General features: G+C 39.2%; 2 protein-coding genes across 10 annotated transcripts in view; one reads left to right on the top strand and one right to left on the bottom strand.

Annotated features, from left to right (window-relative positions):
* setd3 (SET domain containing 3, actin histidine methyltransferase) overlaps positions 1-2,680 on the bottom strand; it is a 156,986-nt gene extending 154,306 nt beyond the window's left edge. The window contains exon 1 of one of the 5 annotated variants that reach the window (XM_069916142.1): positions 2,608-2,680. The gene's annotated coding sequence lies outside the window, so the exon portion shown is untranslated. The other 4 variants (XM_069916147.1, XM_069916144.1, XM_069916145.1 and 1 more) reach the window with 4 other exon arrangements.
* Positions 2,681-2,811: 131 nt separating this feature from the next.
* ccnk (cyclin K) overlaps positions 2,812-20,337 on the top strand; it is a 34,178-nt gene continuing 16,652 nt past the window's right edge. For 4 of the 5 annotated variants that reach the window (XM_069916155.1, XM_069916153.1, XM_069916154.1 and 1 more), the window contains exons 1-5: positions 2,812-2,995; positions 7,755-7,955; positions 13,890-13,971; positions 16,722-16,853; positions 19,103-19,208. In XM_069916155.1, the coding sequence (XP_069772256.1) occupies positions 7,759-7,955; positions 13,890-13,971; positions 16,722-16,853; positions 19,103-19,208 (517 nt within the window). In that variant the 5' untranslated portion in view covers positions 2,812-2,995; positions 7,755-7,758. Of the gene's footprint in view, positions 2,996-5,980; positions 6,063-7,754; positions 7,956-13,889; positions 13,972-16,721; positions 16,854-19,102; positions 19,209-20,337 lie in introns of all 5 variants that reach the window. The other variant, XM_069916152.1, reaches the window with a different exon arrangement.

The raw sequence follows: 20,337 nt of genomic DNA, 5'->3' as shown, positions 1-20,337 counted from the left end.
CAGAGACAGTGGCCTGATATTCAATGGTGATACAAGGTGGTACCCAAGTACTAAAGTTAAGACTTCTGCAAGGCAAGAGTGAGTTCGCCAAACCACAATATCATCCCCATTGTCAAAATATGTCCAACTATGCCAGAGTTGTTCACAAGTGAGCAGAGTGCTGCAAATTCAGATGACTCTCAAATCAAAAGGTCATGAGTTTGTTCCAATTGGGTTATTTTTTTGGTTTAGGAGCAATTAAAATCACGTTGGCCGTCTCGTAGGAGTTCTGAAATTGCACTGAGATCTCAACGGGAAGAAAAATAATCAATTTAAGAGGATAATAGAATGTCTCCCGTGTGGAGAACAGCACAATGCCTTGCAAGAATTACCATTGTGTGGAAATCAAGTTCGCAGGAATCTTCTGATTCAACAAGCTTCAAAACAGCTTATGACACACTTCTTCATTTGACTTTTCAGCCTCAGCTGGTACACCACCTGGTTCTTCAGCCTTGTTAGTTTGAATGCTGGGAAGACTTCATTCTTCACTGGAGGGGTTGTCAAACAAGAAAATCTTGTTCAAAGGGTTGAGGGGCAACTTCAATTGGTGCAGCTGTTACAGTTCAGAATAGTCTTGGAATGCACCTGCCATCTGCCTGTGATCCTGTCTTAAAGGAATATTGACGCATCTTCGGCTTGATGCGATGTAGAATCGCTGGAGTTCAGTCTGACAAAATAGCTGACATCCTTTCACGTTTAAAAATAAAAGGTAACTTGGTCTTGTCTTTGGGAAGTAGACATATACAAGTTGATAGATAAATTTTCATTTAAATGCAAGAAATAATTTCAGTGAATGTGTACAGTACATTGTGCAATTTGTCATGCAGAAGATGACACGAGGAACATTTAAAAAGGAATTCATCCATTTTGGAATATCCCAAGGAGATTTTCTCCATTTTTTTGTGTTCCTGTTAATTGCAAATTTATGTTGGTCATCATGTGATCAATCCAATGCTTAAAAAACAGACCATGTATCGAAAACAAATTAAAATTCTTCATACAATTTCAATATTCTCCTTTTGCATTCACACTTTTTACAGATGAAAAAATAATTTTGAAAAGTTGCATTTTTAGTTCTCCACCACTTCCCCATCATCCATTTCAAGAGCAAACTGCTTCTATAATCATCAAGGACACGCAAAACCAAGCAAATCCTTTTGGTTTTTATCTTGATTTTGTCCTAACAAAAATGTTTTTTTTTTTAAAAACTCCGAAGCCAAAGCACTTCTGGCCTTAATAACCCTTTTTCTACATTACACCACACAAAGCTCTGCTTTACTGATCTTCATTCACTCTCCCCCCCCCCCCCCCCCACCCCCTCTCTATCAAAGCGCCCCAACTGCTTCCAGAATTTAGGTTTTTATTTTCAGATAAAACGCATCATCAGGTCTTAGCTTTCAGAGAAAGGGCATCAATACTGGATTGACAAAGGAAGACGCTAGTGAGGTACGCAAGGTCATAAAAAACAATGTTACTGATTAAAATTCCAGGATTTTGAGAAAGAAGCGTCTGAGCAATCGTCTGCAGTTAATGTGCAGAAAGCATATCCCCAAATAAAGCTGTAGAAGTGACCAGCTTAACAAATATCAATTTACATTAAGAATGCTGCCTGTGACAATAAATTCTGATTGTTAAATCCATAAATGTCATTTAAGTGTAGATTTTAAATTTAACACCGCCTAAATTAAAAGCAGGTTAGCCACTGCTAAAAAGCACCAGGTTTCCAGGATTATCCACACACACCAAAAACCAAGCCATGCATGAACTGCAGGCCTATCTGTTGGTACCTTTGCACATCACAACTGCACAACAAAAAAAGCCTATGCCTTTCAATGACGACTCACAACAGGCCACCCTCTACTTCTCTGCAGTTGAGAAACAGTCCCCCTTGATCTGCAGCAATCTGGGATACCAGGACAAATGCATCAGCTTGTTAGTTCACTTTAAATGTTAGTTCAAATGCAACAACAAAGCATGTTGCTCAATTTAGCATCTAGTTCTAAGGGCTGCAACACATCCAGTCCATTCATAGTCAAAAACAGTATCTGCATTTCATTTTTTGTTCAACTCTCAACATTTACAACGTAAGAAGCACCGCCATTGGGTCTGGTGGTGATAAATGTGACTATTTCCACACCCCCACCCCCACCCCAAGAAAAATAAACTTTATTCACCATCAATTAGTTTCAAAAGAACCCCTTTCACACCAGACTCCATTGTGGGAGCTCAACCTGCTTTGTTTGGTCCCTGGACTGCTTTAGCAGCTGAATCCAGTGACCAGACCAAATAAAGGGGTAAGGCTGGCAGCCCCAGCTCTGCAAGGCCCTGCCCCGTCCCTCACTCGTGCTCTCCCTCCAGAGCCACGAAGGGGAGACACTCCAGACCTGGCCGCACCACGAAGGCAGAAATTAAACACGATGCTGAAAGAAGAGCGTAATTAAGCAACGAGAATGATTAACCTGAATACCGCAGCGTGATGAATCTGCAATGGGAGGGGGAGGGGAGGAGGGGGGGGGGTGAGGAGAAGGACCCGGTCAATCCACCTTTCGGGCGGCTCCGCAGCCGAACCTGATCGTGCTGCAAGTCCCGCCTCTGCTGCGCCGCAGCGCCTTTCGTGGCTCTCCCGCCCATTGGCTGCGACGAGCCATCAATCAGTCAGCCGGCCCGCCGTCGGGGGTGCGATTTGAAGAGGCCGCCTGACGTCATCCTGGGCCCACGCCCCTCTCGCCTTGGCTCGCGCTGACTGGGGCCAGCGGGTGGTTGGTCCGTTGACGCGGCGTCTGCGCGCGCACGCGCGTGAGGGGGATTCAAAATGGCGGCGCCCTGTTGGGAAAGTTGAGAGCGAAGCGGTTGCGGTCCTGTGCCGGGAGGGGTTTTATTTTGTGGGGCGGTGTGGTGTTGCTCTGGGGTTAATCAGGGCTGTGTTTGTGGAGGCCGAGCCTCAGCGCTGTCTCAGGTAAGAACGCCGATGGTGAGCGGCCACGGGGAGTCGTGAGGAGGTCGGGAATGGGCCGGTGAACCGACAATAATGGCCTCTTCCCCCCCCCACCCCCACCACCTCCTCTCCCCCCCCCCCCACCCCCACCACCTCCTCTCCCCCCCCCCCCCACCCCCACCACCTCCTCTCCCCCCCCCCCCACCCCCACCACCTCCTCTCCCCCTACTTGTTGGTCTCGCTGAGGAGGGGCCCTGTGATTCTGAAGCCGATGTTTTCAATCGAAAAGCAAAGGAAGCTCCGGTTTGAGGTGGAGTTTTGCCGTGGGGAGACCAGGTTAAAGAGTGTGTGGGGGCTTCTCGTCCTGTGCAGCGTCAGGATACGTCGAAGCTCTGATTTGTTTCAGCCGCAAAGCGACAATGAGGAAATCGTGAGGTTTTTTATTAAATTACAGATAATAGACAAATTGTAGAATTTGGACTTTAAGGCACCAAAACACAACAGCAAAAGGAATGAGTTAAAATAAGAGAGTCCGGCTCATGATGTTACTAGGGGCAACAGTACTGCAAAGATGATTAAGCAATTTTTTTTATATAAATGTGAGGGTAATCTAGCAAGAAACAAAAACAGACTGTGTGCATCTCCAGAAATATTTTTTTAAATTGGGTCGATGTGAGATTTTTTTGATAAAAGTTCCTGGAGCAGAATGTTTGTTGCTTTTCTTTTATATCTGCTCCCAGCTCTCTGTTTTGTTGGTTTTTTTTTGTGCGTGTCCCCTCTGCTCTCCTTCATTTTCATTTAAAGAGGAAGCGGTCGAGGGGGTTGAGTCAATTCCTCATGAAGGGGGAACCAATAAACTGGCACCCATCAAGAGAGGCGGTGGAGGCATTGGAAATTATTTTCCAGAAATTTGCCGTGGGTCCAGAGAATTGGAAGGTCGCAAAGGAGGAAGGCATAAAAAAGGACTTTGAGTTTGACAGTCATCGATGTCGCTCCTCAAGGACAAAGTTATGAAATACCTTGAGGTGCATGACATAATAGGTCCAAGCCAGCATAGTTTCATGAAGGGAAGATTCTTCCAATTCCTATTGGAATTTTTTGAGGTCATCTTCGGTAAGATGGACATGGGAGAGGTTGCTGATGTGTGTATTTGGATTTTCAAAAGGACTTTGATGAGGTGCAGCCTAAGAGGCTTTTTAATGAGATGAAAATCCATGAAATTATAGGAAAGATATTGGATTGGGTGTAGCATTGGCTGATATGCAGAAAGCAAAGGATGGGAATAAAGGGATCCTGTTCTGGTTGGTTGCTGGTTACAAGTGGTGTTCCGCATGGGTTGGTGTTGGGGCCACTTCTTATTACAATGTATATTGATGTTTTGTATTATCGATTGAATGACTTTATATCTAAATTTGCAGATGACATCAAGGTAGGTGGTGGAGTAGAAAGTGTTGAAGAAACCAAAAGGTTGCAGAGAGACTTGACAGCTTAGGAGAGTGTATCTATCTCATCTGCCATTTCTTTGTCGAATGTTGAGAAATGTACGGTTGTACATTTTGGAAGAGGAAATAAGCAGACAGATTATTATTTGTTTGGGGAGAAATTTTAAAATTTGGATGTGCAAAGGGACTTTGGGGTCCTTGTGCAGGATAACCAGGTGTGGCAGTAAAGTAAGTGCTGCATTGGCATTCATTTCAAGAGGAATACTGTATGAGAGTAAAGCAATGTTGATGAGGCTCTATGGGGAACTGGTGAGACCTCATTTAAAGTACTGTGGCTATACTGGCTTTGGTGGCCGTCCAGAGGAGAGTTCACCAGGTTGATCCCAAAGATGAGGGGTTGACCTATGAGGAGAGACTAAATCACCTAGGATTATAATCATTTGAATTCAGAAGAATGAGAGGAGATCTTGTAGAAACTTATAAAATTATGAAAGCGATAAATAAGACAGAGGTAGGAAAAAAATTTTCACTAGTAGGGGAGACAGCCTCAAGATTCAGGGCAGTAGATTTACGACTGAGATGAGGAAAAACTGTTTTTCCCAGAGAGTAGTGAATCTCTGCAATTCTCTGCCCATGGAAGTAGTTGAGGCTACTTCATTAAACTTATTTAAGGTTCAGTTAGATAGATTTTTAATTTAAAAAAAAAAATGAAGAGATATGGGGAAAAGCCAGGTAGGTGGAGTTGAGTCAATTATTATATCAGCCATGATCTTATTGAATGGTGGAGCATGCTTGATGGGTCGGGTGGCCTACTCCTGCTCCTATTCCTCATGTTCTTGTATGTTCTGTGTGCAGTTTTGGGCCCTTTATCCTAGAAGGGATGTAATGATGTTAGAAAGAGTACAGAGAAGATTTACCAGGATGATTCTTGGAATCCAAGGGCTAACATATGAGGAACATTCATTGGCTCTTGGACTGTATTCATTGAGAGTATAGAAGAATGAGAGATCTCCATAGAAACATTTCAAATACTGAAAAGATTGGACAGAGTAGATGTAAATTAGATGTTTCCCTTGGTGGGTGAATCCAGGACAAGAGGACACTGTCTTAGATAAGAAGAAATTTATTTAGCCAGAGGCTTGTGGAATTCGTTGCCACACACAGCTGTGGAGTCCCTATTATAGGGAGGGTTTAAGAAAGAGATTGATTGATATGTATCTAATTAGTCAGCGTATCAAGGGATATGGGGAAAAGGCCGGAAATTGGAACTAGATGTGAGAATGGTTTAACTCGGGGTAGAATTCTATAAATTCTAGAATAGTTCCTATAGCAACTGTCTTCCTAGTATTTCTGAAAGGGAGATGTGTCCAGTTGATCGAAGTGGATGGAATTGGAAGAAGTTTTCTCACATGGATTGAGAATTGGTTAAGAGAAAGAAAACACTAGTAATTATACAATCCAAAGCTGGCAGTGCTTGGGTTTGATTTAGTTCTAATCTTTATCAATGCTGTGTCTGAATGGACCAAATCTAATATTTCTCTATTTGCTGATGAGTTGCATCTAGGTAGTAATGTGAACAGTGATGAGAATGTCACAGGGTTGTTGACAAGAGGAATAAAGGACAATGACAGATGGAAATTGGCAAGGTGAAAATTAGATTTCTTTTTTTTTTAAATCACCTGTTGGATAGTTTTTAAATGACGAGAGATTGCAAAGTGCTGATGTTCAATGGGACCTGTTTAATGAAATTTATGCAGTGCATATCCATTTAGGAAAAGAAATTGTCCTGATTGCAAGAGAAATAGGAGTATTACCAGTCTTTACAATTTGAAAATCAAAAGAAACTGCAGTCGTTGGAAATCTGAAATTCATGGAAAGCCCAGGATACATTCTTTTTTGTGTTATACGTATATAAAATTTTGACTTCCTTAACCAAAAGTAGAAGACTTGTTGAGGGGTCTGCTGGACAAGTTGCTGGATGATTGGTTTAATGTGTGTGGAAATGTAGCGGTACTGTGAAAATGTTCAATGTGAAGCAACAAACCATCAAAAATGGCTGTTTTTGAAGCATTAGCTGCATCATCTGGCAGGAAATACAGTGCACCTTCCTTACAGTTCGCTGCTCACAAAAATTCATCTCCATCTTGCATTTGTGTCATGATGTGCAAGTCGTGATCCTAACTGCACATTCACAGCAGAACCAACTCAATGAAAATAGGCGATTAGATTTCATTCACAGAACTGATAGAAAATCTATCAACCTATAGTGCGACCTACATTCCTGAACCAACATCACTGGATTCTCTGTAGTCAAACTGCTGTATGAACTAGGTATTTTTCTAAAAGATCATCTTTTAACATTCCTATCCTGTTTTCCTCAACCAATCTCAAACCTTGGTTCAGAGGATCAATTGCTTTTGCCTGTAACACTAATACATTTTTCCTGTTGGCCTCTTTTCTTACCAATGCCATTGCTAACAAAGTAAAGGAAATAGGTTTTAAGACTACAAAATGAAGGTGGGGTTAGATCTTGTGATTATTACTTTTGCTTCTGTGGGCAATTTCATTTGGTGAAGTTAACAAATCGATAAATAATTCATATGATCCTTCATGTGAGCTGAAATGTGATGAAAATGTTCATAAAGTATAGTTTTTGTATTTGGTGTGGTCACAACATTAATCTGCACAAATACTTTAATCAGGCATTTGTTACTGGGCGGAAGTGGTTAATTATTCCTTTGTTTTATTGACGCTGCAATTTTTTCGGAATACAGAAGCATTATTAGCAATAGTAAAACACAAAAGTCTATAAAAACAATGCTGGAGAAACTCAACGGGTCAAATAGTGTATGTACATCATGTTGCAAAGATAAAGATACATAGCCAACGTTTCAGGCTTTAGCCCTTCATTAAGGTATCAACTTGATGAAGGGCTGAAGCCCAAACGGTTGGTTTTGTATGTTTACCTTTGCAATATAAAGTACTCTGTTTGACCTACTAAATTGCTTCAGCATTGTGTTTTTACTTTTATTAGCATTGCAACAATGTCCATTTTAGTAATGAAGAATTAGTACATTTGTATCTTACCTTTATCTTTCATTTGAAACAATAACAGCACCAATAGTCCAAAGCAACAGGACAAATCGCCAGTGCTCAGGGCCATTATCAATGTCCATAAATGCAGAAGTGGTATCTCAATCTTACTACCCAAATCTAATTTTGATTGAGTATGGAATGTTTTGTAAAACAAAATCTCTTCAATAAAGCCACCAGATTTAAAAGCATCTGTCGATTTAGATAACTGATCTTTTAACTAAATGTTTACTTTCTGACTCCAGGTAAATGAAGGAAAATAAGGAGAATTCCACTTTGACTGCAGCACTGGCAAACGTTGACCTCAGAAAGCCATGTTGGTATTGGGATAAGAAGGACCTGGCACACACCCCATCCCAGTTAGAGGGGCTTGATCCAGCAACAGAGGCTCGCTATCGCCGAGAGGGTGCCCGGTTTATATTTGATGTGGGAACACGTTTGGGGCTGTATCCTTTTCAATGTCTTTAGTAGTTTAGTTCATCAACAGAAAAACATTAGAACATTTTTCTTTCATTGCTTGGACCTTCCACTCCTGTATAAGTGTGTTAACTATTTGTGGAGCATTTTCTTTTTCAGTCTTTTTCTTAAACATTTTATAAGTAAACAATACATGAGGATAATAGAATACAGAATCGAATAGTAAAAGCAGAAACATCAATGTATTGCAATACATAATACAAAATCTAACATAACATATTGAGCATTATCCCATTCTCCTCGATTTGGAATATTTAAAAAAATGGTTATTAAAAGCTCATCTAATCTTCCAAAATAAACAAGAAAACAGCAAGAAAAAAAAAAGGGCTGGGCAGCCTGAACTGAGAGTTCGCTATAATTGATCTGGTCTTTGCCAATTTTTGAAAAAAAAACAATAAATCCAAAGCAGGTAAAGTCAAAAAATAATTAACTCATACGAAAATAGTTTAAACACTTTTCCTCTTCTGCGTATCCATAAGCAAGTATTTGGAATTTATTTGTGCAAGTCATTTTTAGCTGAGAGATATCTTTTGCTCCATAATGCAAGTTAAACCAGACGTGAAAGCAGTTTGCACTTAGAATATAACAGCACAGTACAGGCCCTTTGGCCCTCTTAGTGGTGTCCCGTATATTCCTACCAAACAAAAAGTACTAAACCCTTCCTTTCTCTTAACCCTCTATTTTTCTTTCATTCAAATGCCTTCTTTTTTCTTTGGCTTGGCTTCGCGGACGAAGATTTATGGAGGGGGTAAAATGTCCACGTCAGCTGCAGGCTCGTTGGTGGCTGACAAGTCCGATGCGGGACAGGCAGACACGGTTGCAGGGGAAAATTGGTTGGTTGGGGTTGGGTTTTTCCTCCTTTGCCTTTTGTCAGTGAGGTGGGCTCTGCGGTCTTCTTCAAAGGAGGTTGCTGCCCGCCAAACTGTGAGGCGCCAAGATGCACGGTTTGAGGCGATATCAGCCCACTGGCGGTGGTCAATGTGGCAGGCACCAAGAGATTTCTTTAGGCAGTCCTTGTACCTAAGAGTCCCTTAAATGCCCCTAATCTTTCAGCCTCCACCACCATCACTGGCAAGGCATTCCAGGCACCCACAACATTGTTATAGTTTTTAAAAACTTCCAGCTGATATCTTCATTAAAATTTCATCTGATGTATCCTATTCCTGACTTGGGGAAAAAGGTGCTGGCTGTCCACCCAGTCTGTTCCTCTCAGAATCTTGTCGACCTCTGCTAAGCCTCCTTCGCTCCAGAGAAATGTTCCAGCTCTGATAACCTTGCTTCGTAAGACTTGATTTCCAATCCAGGCAACATCGTGGTAAATCTCCTCTGTACCTTCTCCATAGCTTCCATATTCTTCCAATAATGAGGTGACTAGAACTGAACACAATACTCTAAGGACGGTCTCCTCAAAGATTTGTAAGAGTTGAAACATTACCTTTCAACCCTTGATAATGAAAGCCAATATCCCACAGGTCAGTGGTTCTCAACCTTTTTCTTTCCACTCATATACCACTTTAAGTATTCCCTATGCCATAGGTGCTCTGTAATTTGTAAGGGATTGCTTAAAGAGGTATGTGAATGGAAAGGAAAAAGTTTGAAAACCACTGTTTTAATTGTACCTAATTGACTCGTTATGTGCACAGCTTCATAAATCCAAAGGAAATGGGCCACTGACCATTTTTCTCAAGCAAAATATTTCAGTAACAATTGGGTCTGGAGCAGTGATTCTCAACCTTCCCTTCCCACTCACATACCACCTGAAGCAATCCCTTACTAATCACAGCACATATGGCCTAGGGAATACTTAGTGGTATGTGAGTGGAGAGTAAACGGTTGAGAACCACTACCATAGGCCTTCTTAACTATCCTATCAACCTGTGCGGCAACCTTGAGAGATGTATGGATTTGGGCCCGAAGGTCCTGCTGTTCATCCACATTCTTAAGAATCCGATTAGGTGAGCATACTAATGCTCATTGCTGTTCATGTCTTTTGATTTAATATTTCCAGTCAGGAATCAGGAAAAAAACTACAATGAACCATTTCTGTAGAAACTGAACTGTTTGAAATTTATCCTATTCAAGTTATAAATTAAAATGATCTGTTTGTATGCAACAAGCCCACGTGGGAGCTGCATTCTTTAGTGTCTTGTGGCATTAATAATTAACACATTATTGTTGTAGCACCGGTTCTAACATTTTTTTAACTTTATTTATTCGTTCAAAATACAGATAATAAGTAACATATATAACAATAAACCATAAACATGAATGTTATATTTTATATATAAAAAAGAAAAAAAAAGAGCCCCACCCCACCCCCCCTTCAGCCAACTCTCCTAAGAAGAGCCATAAAGAGAAGAAAAAAAAATTAAGGAAAAATTAAGCATACATATTAAGATATAATCAATGTAAGTCGAAATGTAAATATTCTGAATATAACAACCACTTGTTAATAAAGAAATTATAGTTATCACGCAAAGCATACATAATTTTTTTCCATTATTAAACAATATTTCATCTCATTATGCCATCTATTAATATCAATCATATTTGTATTTTCCAAGTACTAGCAATACATTTTTTTCACTACAGATAAAGCTAAATATACAAAAGCAAGTTGAAACTTATCTAATCCCAAACCTCTCAGAGGTTGCAAACTACCCAATAAAAATACTGTCGGATCTAAAGGTATTTTAATCTTATACAGGTATTCCAGAAACAATTGAACTTTCTTCCAAAAAGATTGTATATGTATACATGACCAAACCGCATGAAAAAAAAGTTCCAACAAAGTTACCACATCTAAAACACAAATCTGATTCATGAAAACCATACTTTTTAAATTTTTCAGGTGTTAAATATAATTGATGTATAAAGTTATAATTACGTCCATTTATCAATCTAGTTAAACTATCATTACAAATATCTAACCAATCGTCCTCGGAAAAAATAAAACTGATATCCACTTCCCATTTACCTTTGGATTTACCCCAACCCATTTTATCCATACCATCCTGTAATATTTGATACATAAATGAAATATAACCCTTCTCTGGTACCTTCATTAGAAAAGTCTCAAATTTAATCATTTCAGGTAAAATCATATCTCTACCAAACACATGTTTCACCAAAGATCGAATTTGATAATAAAGAAACAGAGTTCTTATCAATACCATAACTCTCTCATCTACTCAAAAGATAAAAATTTACCTTCTTTAAAACAATCTCCCAAATTTTCCACACCTTTAAATCTCCAATGAAATAAACTTCGATTATGTATTGAGAAAGAAATAAGTTGATTATTATACAACAGAGTCAAGGCCGATAATTCACCCCTAGAACCTATCATTTTCTTTTTCTTTGTCCATAACTTCATTAAATGCTTTAATATAGGCATATTATATTGCTGTAACAAATTTACATTCCATCTAAACAAAAATTGATGTATTTCAAATTCAGAGATATTTGCCATCTCAATTTTAGCCCAACTAGGGGGCCGTTCCAAATCCATCAATGAACTAATAAATTTAAATTGGGCTGCTTCGTAATAATTTCGAAAACGTGGTAAACGTAGTCCCCCTAATTCATATTTCCAAGTTAATTTATTCAAGGCTACTCTTGAAAATTTACCTCCATAAAAACTCCCTAACCATTTTATTCAAATCTCGAAAAAAAAATTATCAAGTAAATACAGAATAGATTGAAATAAATATTGCATACGTGGAAAAATGTTCATCTTAATTGTATTTATTCTACCCAATAAATTAATAGGCAAATCTTTCCATTTAATCAAATCAGTTTTAATTTTTTTTATTAATGGAACATAATTTAATTTATATAAAGATTGATAATTAACATCCAGAATTATACCCAAATATCTAATTCGATCCATCCATTTCAAATTAAGAATATTCTTATAAGCTGAATAATCTCCTTCACTCACCGGTAATATTTCACTTTTTTCCCAATTTACTTTATATCCAGAAAGATATCTTTGTTGCATCAAACACTCCTTCAAATGTAAAAGTGATTGAGCTGGATTTGTTAGATACACCAATACATCATCGGCAAATAAATTAATTTTATATTCCTCATCTAAAACTTTCATACCTTGTATCTGTGTATTTTGTCTTATCAACTGTGCCAAAGGTTCGATCACTAATGCAAACAAAGCTGGTGATAAAGGACAACCTTGACGAGTAGATCGGGTCAATTTAAACAGTTCCAAAATCAAACCATTTTCAGTACTTTAGCTACCGGTTTACTATATAAAGCCTTAATCCAACCAATAAAAAGAGGACCAAACTTGAATTTCTCCAAAACTTTGAACAGAAAATTCCACTCAACTCTATCAAACGCTTTTTCGGCATCTAAAGATATCACCATTGGATGGTCTGAAGATTGTCGAAATCTATTAAACTAATCACACATAAAATATTATCTGAGGCATATCTATTCTTTATAAAACCTGTCTGATCCATATGAATCAGCTTAGGTAAAAATTTATCCAATCTATTCGCTAAAATTTTAGCTATAATTTTAACATTTATATACATTTAACAACTAAATCGGTCGATATGAGGATACTTTCAAAGGATCTCTATCTTTCTTTGGAATTACTGTAATTAAAGCACTAGAACAAGACTCAGGTAATTCATAATGGGCTCTAACACTTTTTTGAAGTCAACTTTTACTTTCAAAGAGCATGCTTACCTGCTGCTCTTCAGCTGAAGCCCTAAGCCATTGTTCACTTTAGTCCAACGTTCTGAAAACAGGATCCTTGTGTATGGCAGCAATAGGTAGATATAGTATGTGATTCTAAAGATCAATGATGCATTTTTCAATAATGTACAAAGTCTTTCACCTGAAATGTTAACTCTTCCCCCTCCATTAATGATTCATGACCTGCTGAGTATCTTTAGCACTTTCTGTTTTTAATCACCATATGACTTAGCAGGAAAGGCTACTTTTATCTTTACCCTGAAAATTGTTCGGTATTCACTCTCCAAGAACACAAGTGTGAATGTGTCCTCCATGTTTTGGTATCATAGTTTTGGGTCAACCCTTTCTGGAATACTGTAAACTTTGGGCTGATGCTGAGCTGGTGTGATAGAGCCTCACTCTTTATGAACCGGTAAGATTTGTTTAAATTACTTGAAGATGTAAAGGTGTTTGGCCCATTAAAAGCTGTGATTGGTAATAATAAGTGGTAAGGCTCTATTGTTTGCCATTCTGGTGTGATATCTGGCTTAAGCTAATGAATAAACATGTTGCACATATTTTCTTTGTTCATCTTAATAGACCATTCAGTCGATGAAACTGTATTTCTGACATAAAATGAGAGCTAGGTTTGCTAATTGGGAGGTGCAGTACAATGCTGATATCAGGATGCTTGGGACTTCGGTCCCAGATTTTCCAGACTATTAGATGTTATTCCTGCTGATACTACAGCACTCTTCTAATTTACTATTTTTTTGGTTGTTACACATTATTAGAATACATTTTCCCTTTAAAAGTACCATGGAAACCAAGCCCTAGATAATTTAAAAGGGAGAATGGTGAATGTCGCGAGTAGGCCAGGTGCTAAACCATCACTGTTTCCTTAAGTCAGGTAGTGGATCATTGCAGTTTTTATTTCATGTTAAAAAAAATTGTCATGACTGCCATTAACCTCGCTTAATATGCCACTTTGAGGAAAGTGTTAAGTATTCAGAACGGCTCACTAATTGTAATAGTGTCTCAGCCTAATTGCCAAAAGCACAATCTTCTGATCAAATAAGATCTGATGTGTGTGAAAATGAATTCTGGGGTGATGGAGGAACCTTTCCAATGGACTTCAGTTTTGTTGGCATTGTTGAGGGAAATTATTGATAAATGTGTCTTTCTTTAACAAAAATTGCAAGACATTATGACACGTTGGCCACAGGAATCATCTATTTTCATCGTTTTTACATGTTTCATTCCTTCAAACAATTTCCGAGATATGTAAGTACTGAACAGTCCTGTTGAACGAAGCTGAACTGTTTTTGAGCACAGTAATCTTCTGTTTATTGTTCTGATGCATTTTATTTAGACTAACTGACTATCACATGAATTGCAGTAGATTCACAGATTACTTTTGCAGCATACTTTCCAAGCATGTATTATTGGATAATAGAAATATATAATTGCCAGTCCTTGCATTACAGTTCTTCTAAAAGTGATTGAATTCAATCCAATAGTTGATTTTAAACCACAGGAAAGGTTATCTGGTGGCTTAGCACAAAATTCACTGAATGTTAGGGATTTACTCCATCTGGAGATAATTAGAGAAATAACCTTAGAAGCGTGAGCCACAGTCTCTGGAATTGTTGATGTGTTCCATTTTGTGAATGGCTTCCCTGAGGCTCTCTTGAATTTTATGATTGCACTTTGTCAATTCAAGGGTTTTTTTTTAATTAGTGTTTAAAGAATGGAGAGGAGAAGCAGGGAACAATAGACCAGACAGCCAGACATCACTAGTCAGGAAAATGCAAAAATCTATGATTTTAAGAAGTTGTAACAGGGTATTAGAAAATAATAACAGGATTAGCTAGAATTCACGAAGATTTATGAAAGGAAAATCTTAGAGATTATTACTGCAAATAGATGAGGGCAAAACAGTGGATAAGGTGAATTTGGAATTTTGTAATGCCTTCTGCAAGATGCAATATGAGGCTATTCAATAAAATTAGAATGCACAGAATTGGCGGGCGGTGTGAGGGGGGGGGGGGGGTGGCTGGGGGGGGACGGGACAGGCAGAGTAGTATACTGGCTTTGATTAAGAATTGGTCATTGAACAGAAAACCAGGGTTATTTTTGGGTTGGTTGTATGTTGGTGTATTTGACTCTTTGCAAGATATGTCTGATTTGGGTGAAGGGATCCAATGTAATTTGTACAGATTTACTCTTAATATAAAGCTAGGTAGAAATGTTGATTGTGCTGAGATTGCAGGGATGCTTGATGGATAAATAAAGTTAATGGTTTAAAAAATGGGGGCTGGAGCATAATGAAAACAATAACACATTTCAACTTTGATACAAGAGGGTATGATTCCAAAAGCAGAGACGTTCTACTCTAATAGTGTTCAGTCATTCAGCAAGAATTTTTTTTTAGGGGAAAAGGAGCAGATTGAGGGATTGCAAAAAAAAAGTAGTTTAAATCTTCAATTCAAGATCCACATTCTGGATCATCAAACACAATCTGAGTAGATCTTTTTGTTGTTTGATCTATGTGCTTGAATACAAGACTTTCCCAATTTGGTTCACACTTTTTATGAACAGTGCTTTTGAATGCACACTGTTTGGTTTTCTTTGTTAGGGGAGATGTATTGTGCCCTATAGACTAGATTTGATTAGATTTTTCCAACTTTGGTTTGCAACTGGATCTTCATCTTGCACATTTTACTACACGTAGCTCCCATTGGAGCTTGAAAGTGTGTTTCAAATTGTGTGGGTAGTAATTGCATGAGAGTAGACAAGATGGCAAATGAAGCATTTTGACCAAGAGAATAAAGAAAGCATAGACTTGTGACAGAATTATGAAGGTTGTGAAGGAACAAAAGTTTCCAGAGCACAAATGCAGAAGTGTTCATCAGGCATGTTGAGCAATTACTGCGTAATCGTTCAATTTGTAAAGTAAATAGGATATGCAATTCATAAACTGGAAGTGAAGAATACAAAATAAGGAAGCTGTAGGGAACTGTCATTGCACTAATGAGGCCAGTTTTGCATGCATTTCTTTCTATATATATATATTTCTATTAGCCGCAATTTAAGGAGGATTTGAAAAGTCATAATGAAAAAGATGCAGGAAAAAAAACAAAAGGATCCAAGGTGCATGGATTTATGATATTGTGCAAAGGCATAAAGAGAATGTGAGGAAAAACTTTTTTTAAATGGGATTAGTTGTGACCTAGAATTCCCTTCCTGGAGTTGATTGATTGAAATCATTCTATTATTCAAGCTCGTAATGAAAAATGCTATAATTATACCAAGATTTGCCATAAAGATATCAGGGACAGGGGCAAAATTCAATCAATAAAGATAAAAAATAAAAATATTTATGAAATGAAAAGTACTTAATACAGTCTGCTAAATTGATTTTAATTTAATGCTTAGATTAGGATGGGGATTAGATATGACGACGCTGTTGTTTGTGTACTTTAACACAGATTTAGGCTAGGGTTTATTTTAATGCTCTGGGGAGGACTTTGGTGAGTTTATTCTGAATGCCCATCTTTATTTACACAAAGCATGATGGTTGAGAATTAGCCACATTATTTAGAATTAAGATCATATTTTAGTTTTCTAATGGATTTTTCCATTGTATTAAATGATTAAAACAGGTTCCTGGCAATGACACCTGGCAGACCACACAAGCTCTATTAATTTCACTCCTTTCGGGAGGTTTCATATAGAGCACCATTTTGAACAGCAGTGGAGTTCAACAAGCTGTCCATTCAACAAAAGGAAATATGTGATAAAGAAAAATAAATAAGGAAATGCATTGTGTTGAAAGTCTCTGCTTTGGAATGGTCTTGCATGAGCCTTCCCGAAGAATTTTGCAGTATTCCTGTTGTACGTTCATGGCTGGTTCCCGTTTCCACAAAATCGTATCATTGCAATTCTTAACAAATCACAAGATTATTTAGTTTTGGTTCACCATGGCCGATGAGGATTGCTAGCACATTCCAATCTGTCTTTTGGTTATTTAGGTTACTGGAGGTTGCTGTCTTTTCCTGGCTGGAAAAGTAGAAGAAACTCCCAAAAAGTGTAAAGATATCATTAAAACTGCTCGAAGTTTGCTTAATGATGTACAGTTTTCGCAATTTGGAGATGATCCTAAGGTTGGTATTTTGTTCTGTATTTTAAGGATTGACATTAATCGCGCAATATTTATTTTATCTGCAAACCTCCGTTCACCCTTCATTATAAACTGGCTTCTCATTGAAAATATTATTTTGATTTAGTTTCCCATCATTAATGCTGCGGTCACATAGAGTTATTCTTGCGGTTTTTTTTTAAACTCCATTGAGCATTGGAATTGTATTTCTTAGTGGCGATGTACAATGTGCATGTGTTCAATTCTTTCTTGCTGCAGCAAATACAAAAAAAAATTTAGCAGTTATCTAGGTGCAAAAGATTATCTGGCAATAGTACAGATGGTCCTTTTGAGATGTCAGAGCAGAGTCTGTAGCAAGGGGAGGTTTAGGAGCCTGATAGCTGTTGAAAATGTGATTGTGTATGCTTAAATATTGGTTCAAAAATCTAGACTATATTTTCAGTTATTAGACTAGTTGTTCCAGAAAAATATCAGTGTTCTGTTGCATCCATTTTTAAGGTATAGAGCCAAAATGCTATTTTAATTTTATGTAAACTACTGTTGTTAATTTTCTCTGTAGCAAAGGAAGAGAGGAACAGTGGAAGTAGCAAGAAATAAACCATGATGTGTGAGGGCTTTTTTAAAAAATTGGCAAAAAAATTGATGGTGATTTCCTTTTTAAAGGTCTCTTGCAAGTTTTGTCCATGCAGTTTAGATCGAAGAGGTTACATGATTCTGTAATCACTTGTACCTTCCTCCTTGGGCAGGGCCTCAGGATTGAGGATGAGTTGCTTCCATTCCAGTTTAGACAGTTCTAAGGCCAATATGAGAACCATACATGGGGGTGGGAGGATGCCGGTGGTGGCTGACAGGCTGTGCAGGTTTGAAGTTTGCTCCATTGTACCAATCCTTGATCCTTCAATTTCCTTCACATCCAAAAAAAAATTAAATATTGATCCCTGTTTTTGGGTTGTATCATTCTGTAAATTGTAAATAAAACCATGAGGGTTATAGATAAGATGGGTGGTCTTTTCCACAAGGAATGAGGAATCTAAAAGTGGAGGACTTAGATTCAAAGTGAGAGGAAAGATTTAAAATGAATCTGATGGGGTAACTTTTACATACAGAGGTTCACAGGGTCATGCTGCCTAAGGAAACTGCAGAGGCAGCTAGAATAACAACATTTAAAGTTATGTGCATTGAAGGGATTTGGAGGGAATATAAGCCTTGATTCAGTAGGTTGCCCTAGCTCTGGTCGATAACTTGGCTGACAAAGACCACAGAATTTTTGATGATCCCTATGCCTGGCCGTGAGGTTCCCTGGTTGTGAGCCAGGGATTATCAGGAATGTTAAGAATATTTATCCTTTTGAGGAGAAAGCATATCCTTGAACCTTTAATTTTGTAAATTAAATTTAAACCTACATCAGAGTAACAGGTCATTTTGGCCCACGTGCTGCCCAGTTTGCACCCCATTACATTTTGAATGGTGAGAAGAATCCAGAGCCCCCAGAGAAAACCCACACAGACAGGGAGAACATACAAACTCCTTACAGACAGTGGGGGATTTGAACTCCAGTCCTGATCGCCGGCGCTGTAAAGGCGTTGTGCTAGCTGCTGCGCCAACCAGTTCTATCCACCAAGCAATTTCTTACCATGACAAAGCTTAGAACTTGTCTTCCACACTAGTGCCTGATAGATGTATCTACTTAGCTTGAAGAAGTTAACAAATTTTTTCATTGAGTATGCTTTCCATTCTTTTGATCTTTGTACTCCACCAGAGCTCCAAATATAAGATGGGCTTCTGTTTAAAAAAAAACTTCATTTTTGTTACTTTTGGTTGAATAGAGAACTGCAGATTGGCATCGCATTTTAAAACAAGCTTCAAAATGTCAATTAATGCAGCTGAATTATATCTGGTTGTTGGTTCAAACAGATACACTACCAAGATATTCTTTTTCTTGTAACTGGATGCTACATTTGAGTGATTTAATCTAAATTTATTACAGAAATAAGTAGTTTCTGAATAACTGATAAGATTGTCCATTATCCAATGAATGTATGTTTAACACAAATAAAAACTTTTAATGCTGAAATGCATAATGGATCTGTGGTACATAAAATCAAGATAACATTTCAGATAAATAATTTTCATTGCGATTTCAGTACATTGTTTTGGAAAGGGTGCTGTTTGGTTTATTTGATTATCTAAACCAGTTAAAATTTAAGTGTACTATATTTCTTGCACACACAATTATTTTTTTTCTTGAAATAGGAAGAAGTCATGGTTTTGGAGAGAATACTGCTTCAGACAATTAAATTTGACTTGCAGGTTGAACATCCCTATCAATTCTTGCTTAAGTATGCAAAGCAACTTAAAGGTACTGGAATTGCATGTTTATGGTTAGATGTGCAGTCTCAAGTTTATTTTCAATTTAGCAACAAAGGTGCATATTTCAAACAAAACAACTCGACTACTTGCATTTCCCAAATGTGTAGTATAGACTGTAAATATTGTACCAAGAAACTTGGATTACCAAGAAAGAATCTTTGCTGTTAAGCATTGATTGCAATTAAAAGTAAATAGATGTAAAATTTACATTAGTGATCTATATTAACTATAGGGTTATAAGGTAATTATCTAAAAAAGCCGAAGATCAAGTTGTGAATCTCAAAATTTGAAAAAGAAACGTGACCATCTAGAAACTTGTACAGGTAAACAATCCTTTATCCAGAACCCTTGGGGGACAGTGTTCCGAATTTCAGATTTCAGAACAAAAGCCGGATGCCCCAGATTTAAGCCCACCCGAATTGTGCTGCCATATCCATCCCCTTCCAGTCTCTCTCCGCGCCCCCTCCCCGAGTCACGCTGCCGTCTCTCTCCGCGCCCCCTCCCCGAGTCGGGCTGCCGTCTCTCTCCGCCCCCCCCTCCCCGAGTCGGGCTGCCGTCTCTCTCTGCCCCCCCTCCCCGAGTCGGGCTGCCGTCTCTCTCTGCCCCCCCTCCCCGAGTCGGGCTGCCGTCTCTCTCTGCCCCCCCTCCCCGAGTCGGGCTGCCGTCTCTCTCTGCCCCCCCTCCCCGAGTCGGGCTGCCGTCTCTCTCTGCCCCCCCTCCCCGAGTCGGGCTGCCGTCTCTCTCTGCCCCCCCTCCCCGAGTCGGGCTGCCGTCTCTCTCTGCCCCCCCTCCCCGAGTCGGGCTGCCGTCTCTCTCTGCCCCCCCTCCCCGAGTCGGGCTGCCGTCTCTCTCTGCCCCCCCTCCCCGAGTCGGGCTGCCGTCTCTCTCTGCCCCCCCTCCCCGAGTCGGGCTGCCGTCTCTCTCTGCCCCCCCTCCCCGAGTCGGGCTGCCGTCTCTCTCTGCCCCCCCTCCCCGAGTCGGGCTGCCGTCTCTCTCTGCCCCCCCTCCCCGAGTCGGGCTGCCGTCTCTCTCTGCCCCCCCTCCCCGAGTCGGGCTGCCGTCTCTCTCTGCCCCCCCTCCCCGAGTCGGGCTGCCGTCTCTCTCTGCCCCCCCTCCCC

The sequence above is a fragment of the Narcine bancroftii genome, chromosome 2, assembly GCF_036971445.1.
Source record: "Narcine bancroftii isolate sNarBan1 chromosome 2, sNarBan1.hap1, whole genome shotgun sequence".
Classification (NCBI taxonomy): domain Eukaryota; kingdom Metazoa; phylum Chordata; class Chondrichthyes; order Torpediniformes; family Narcinidae; genus Narcine; species Narcine bancroftii.
This window is presented reverse-complemented; position numbering and strand designations above follow the sequence as displayed.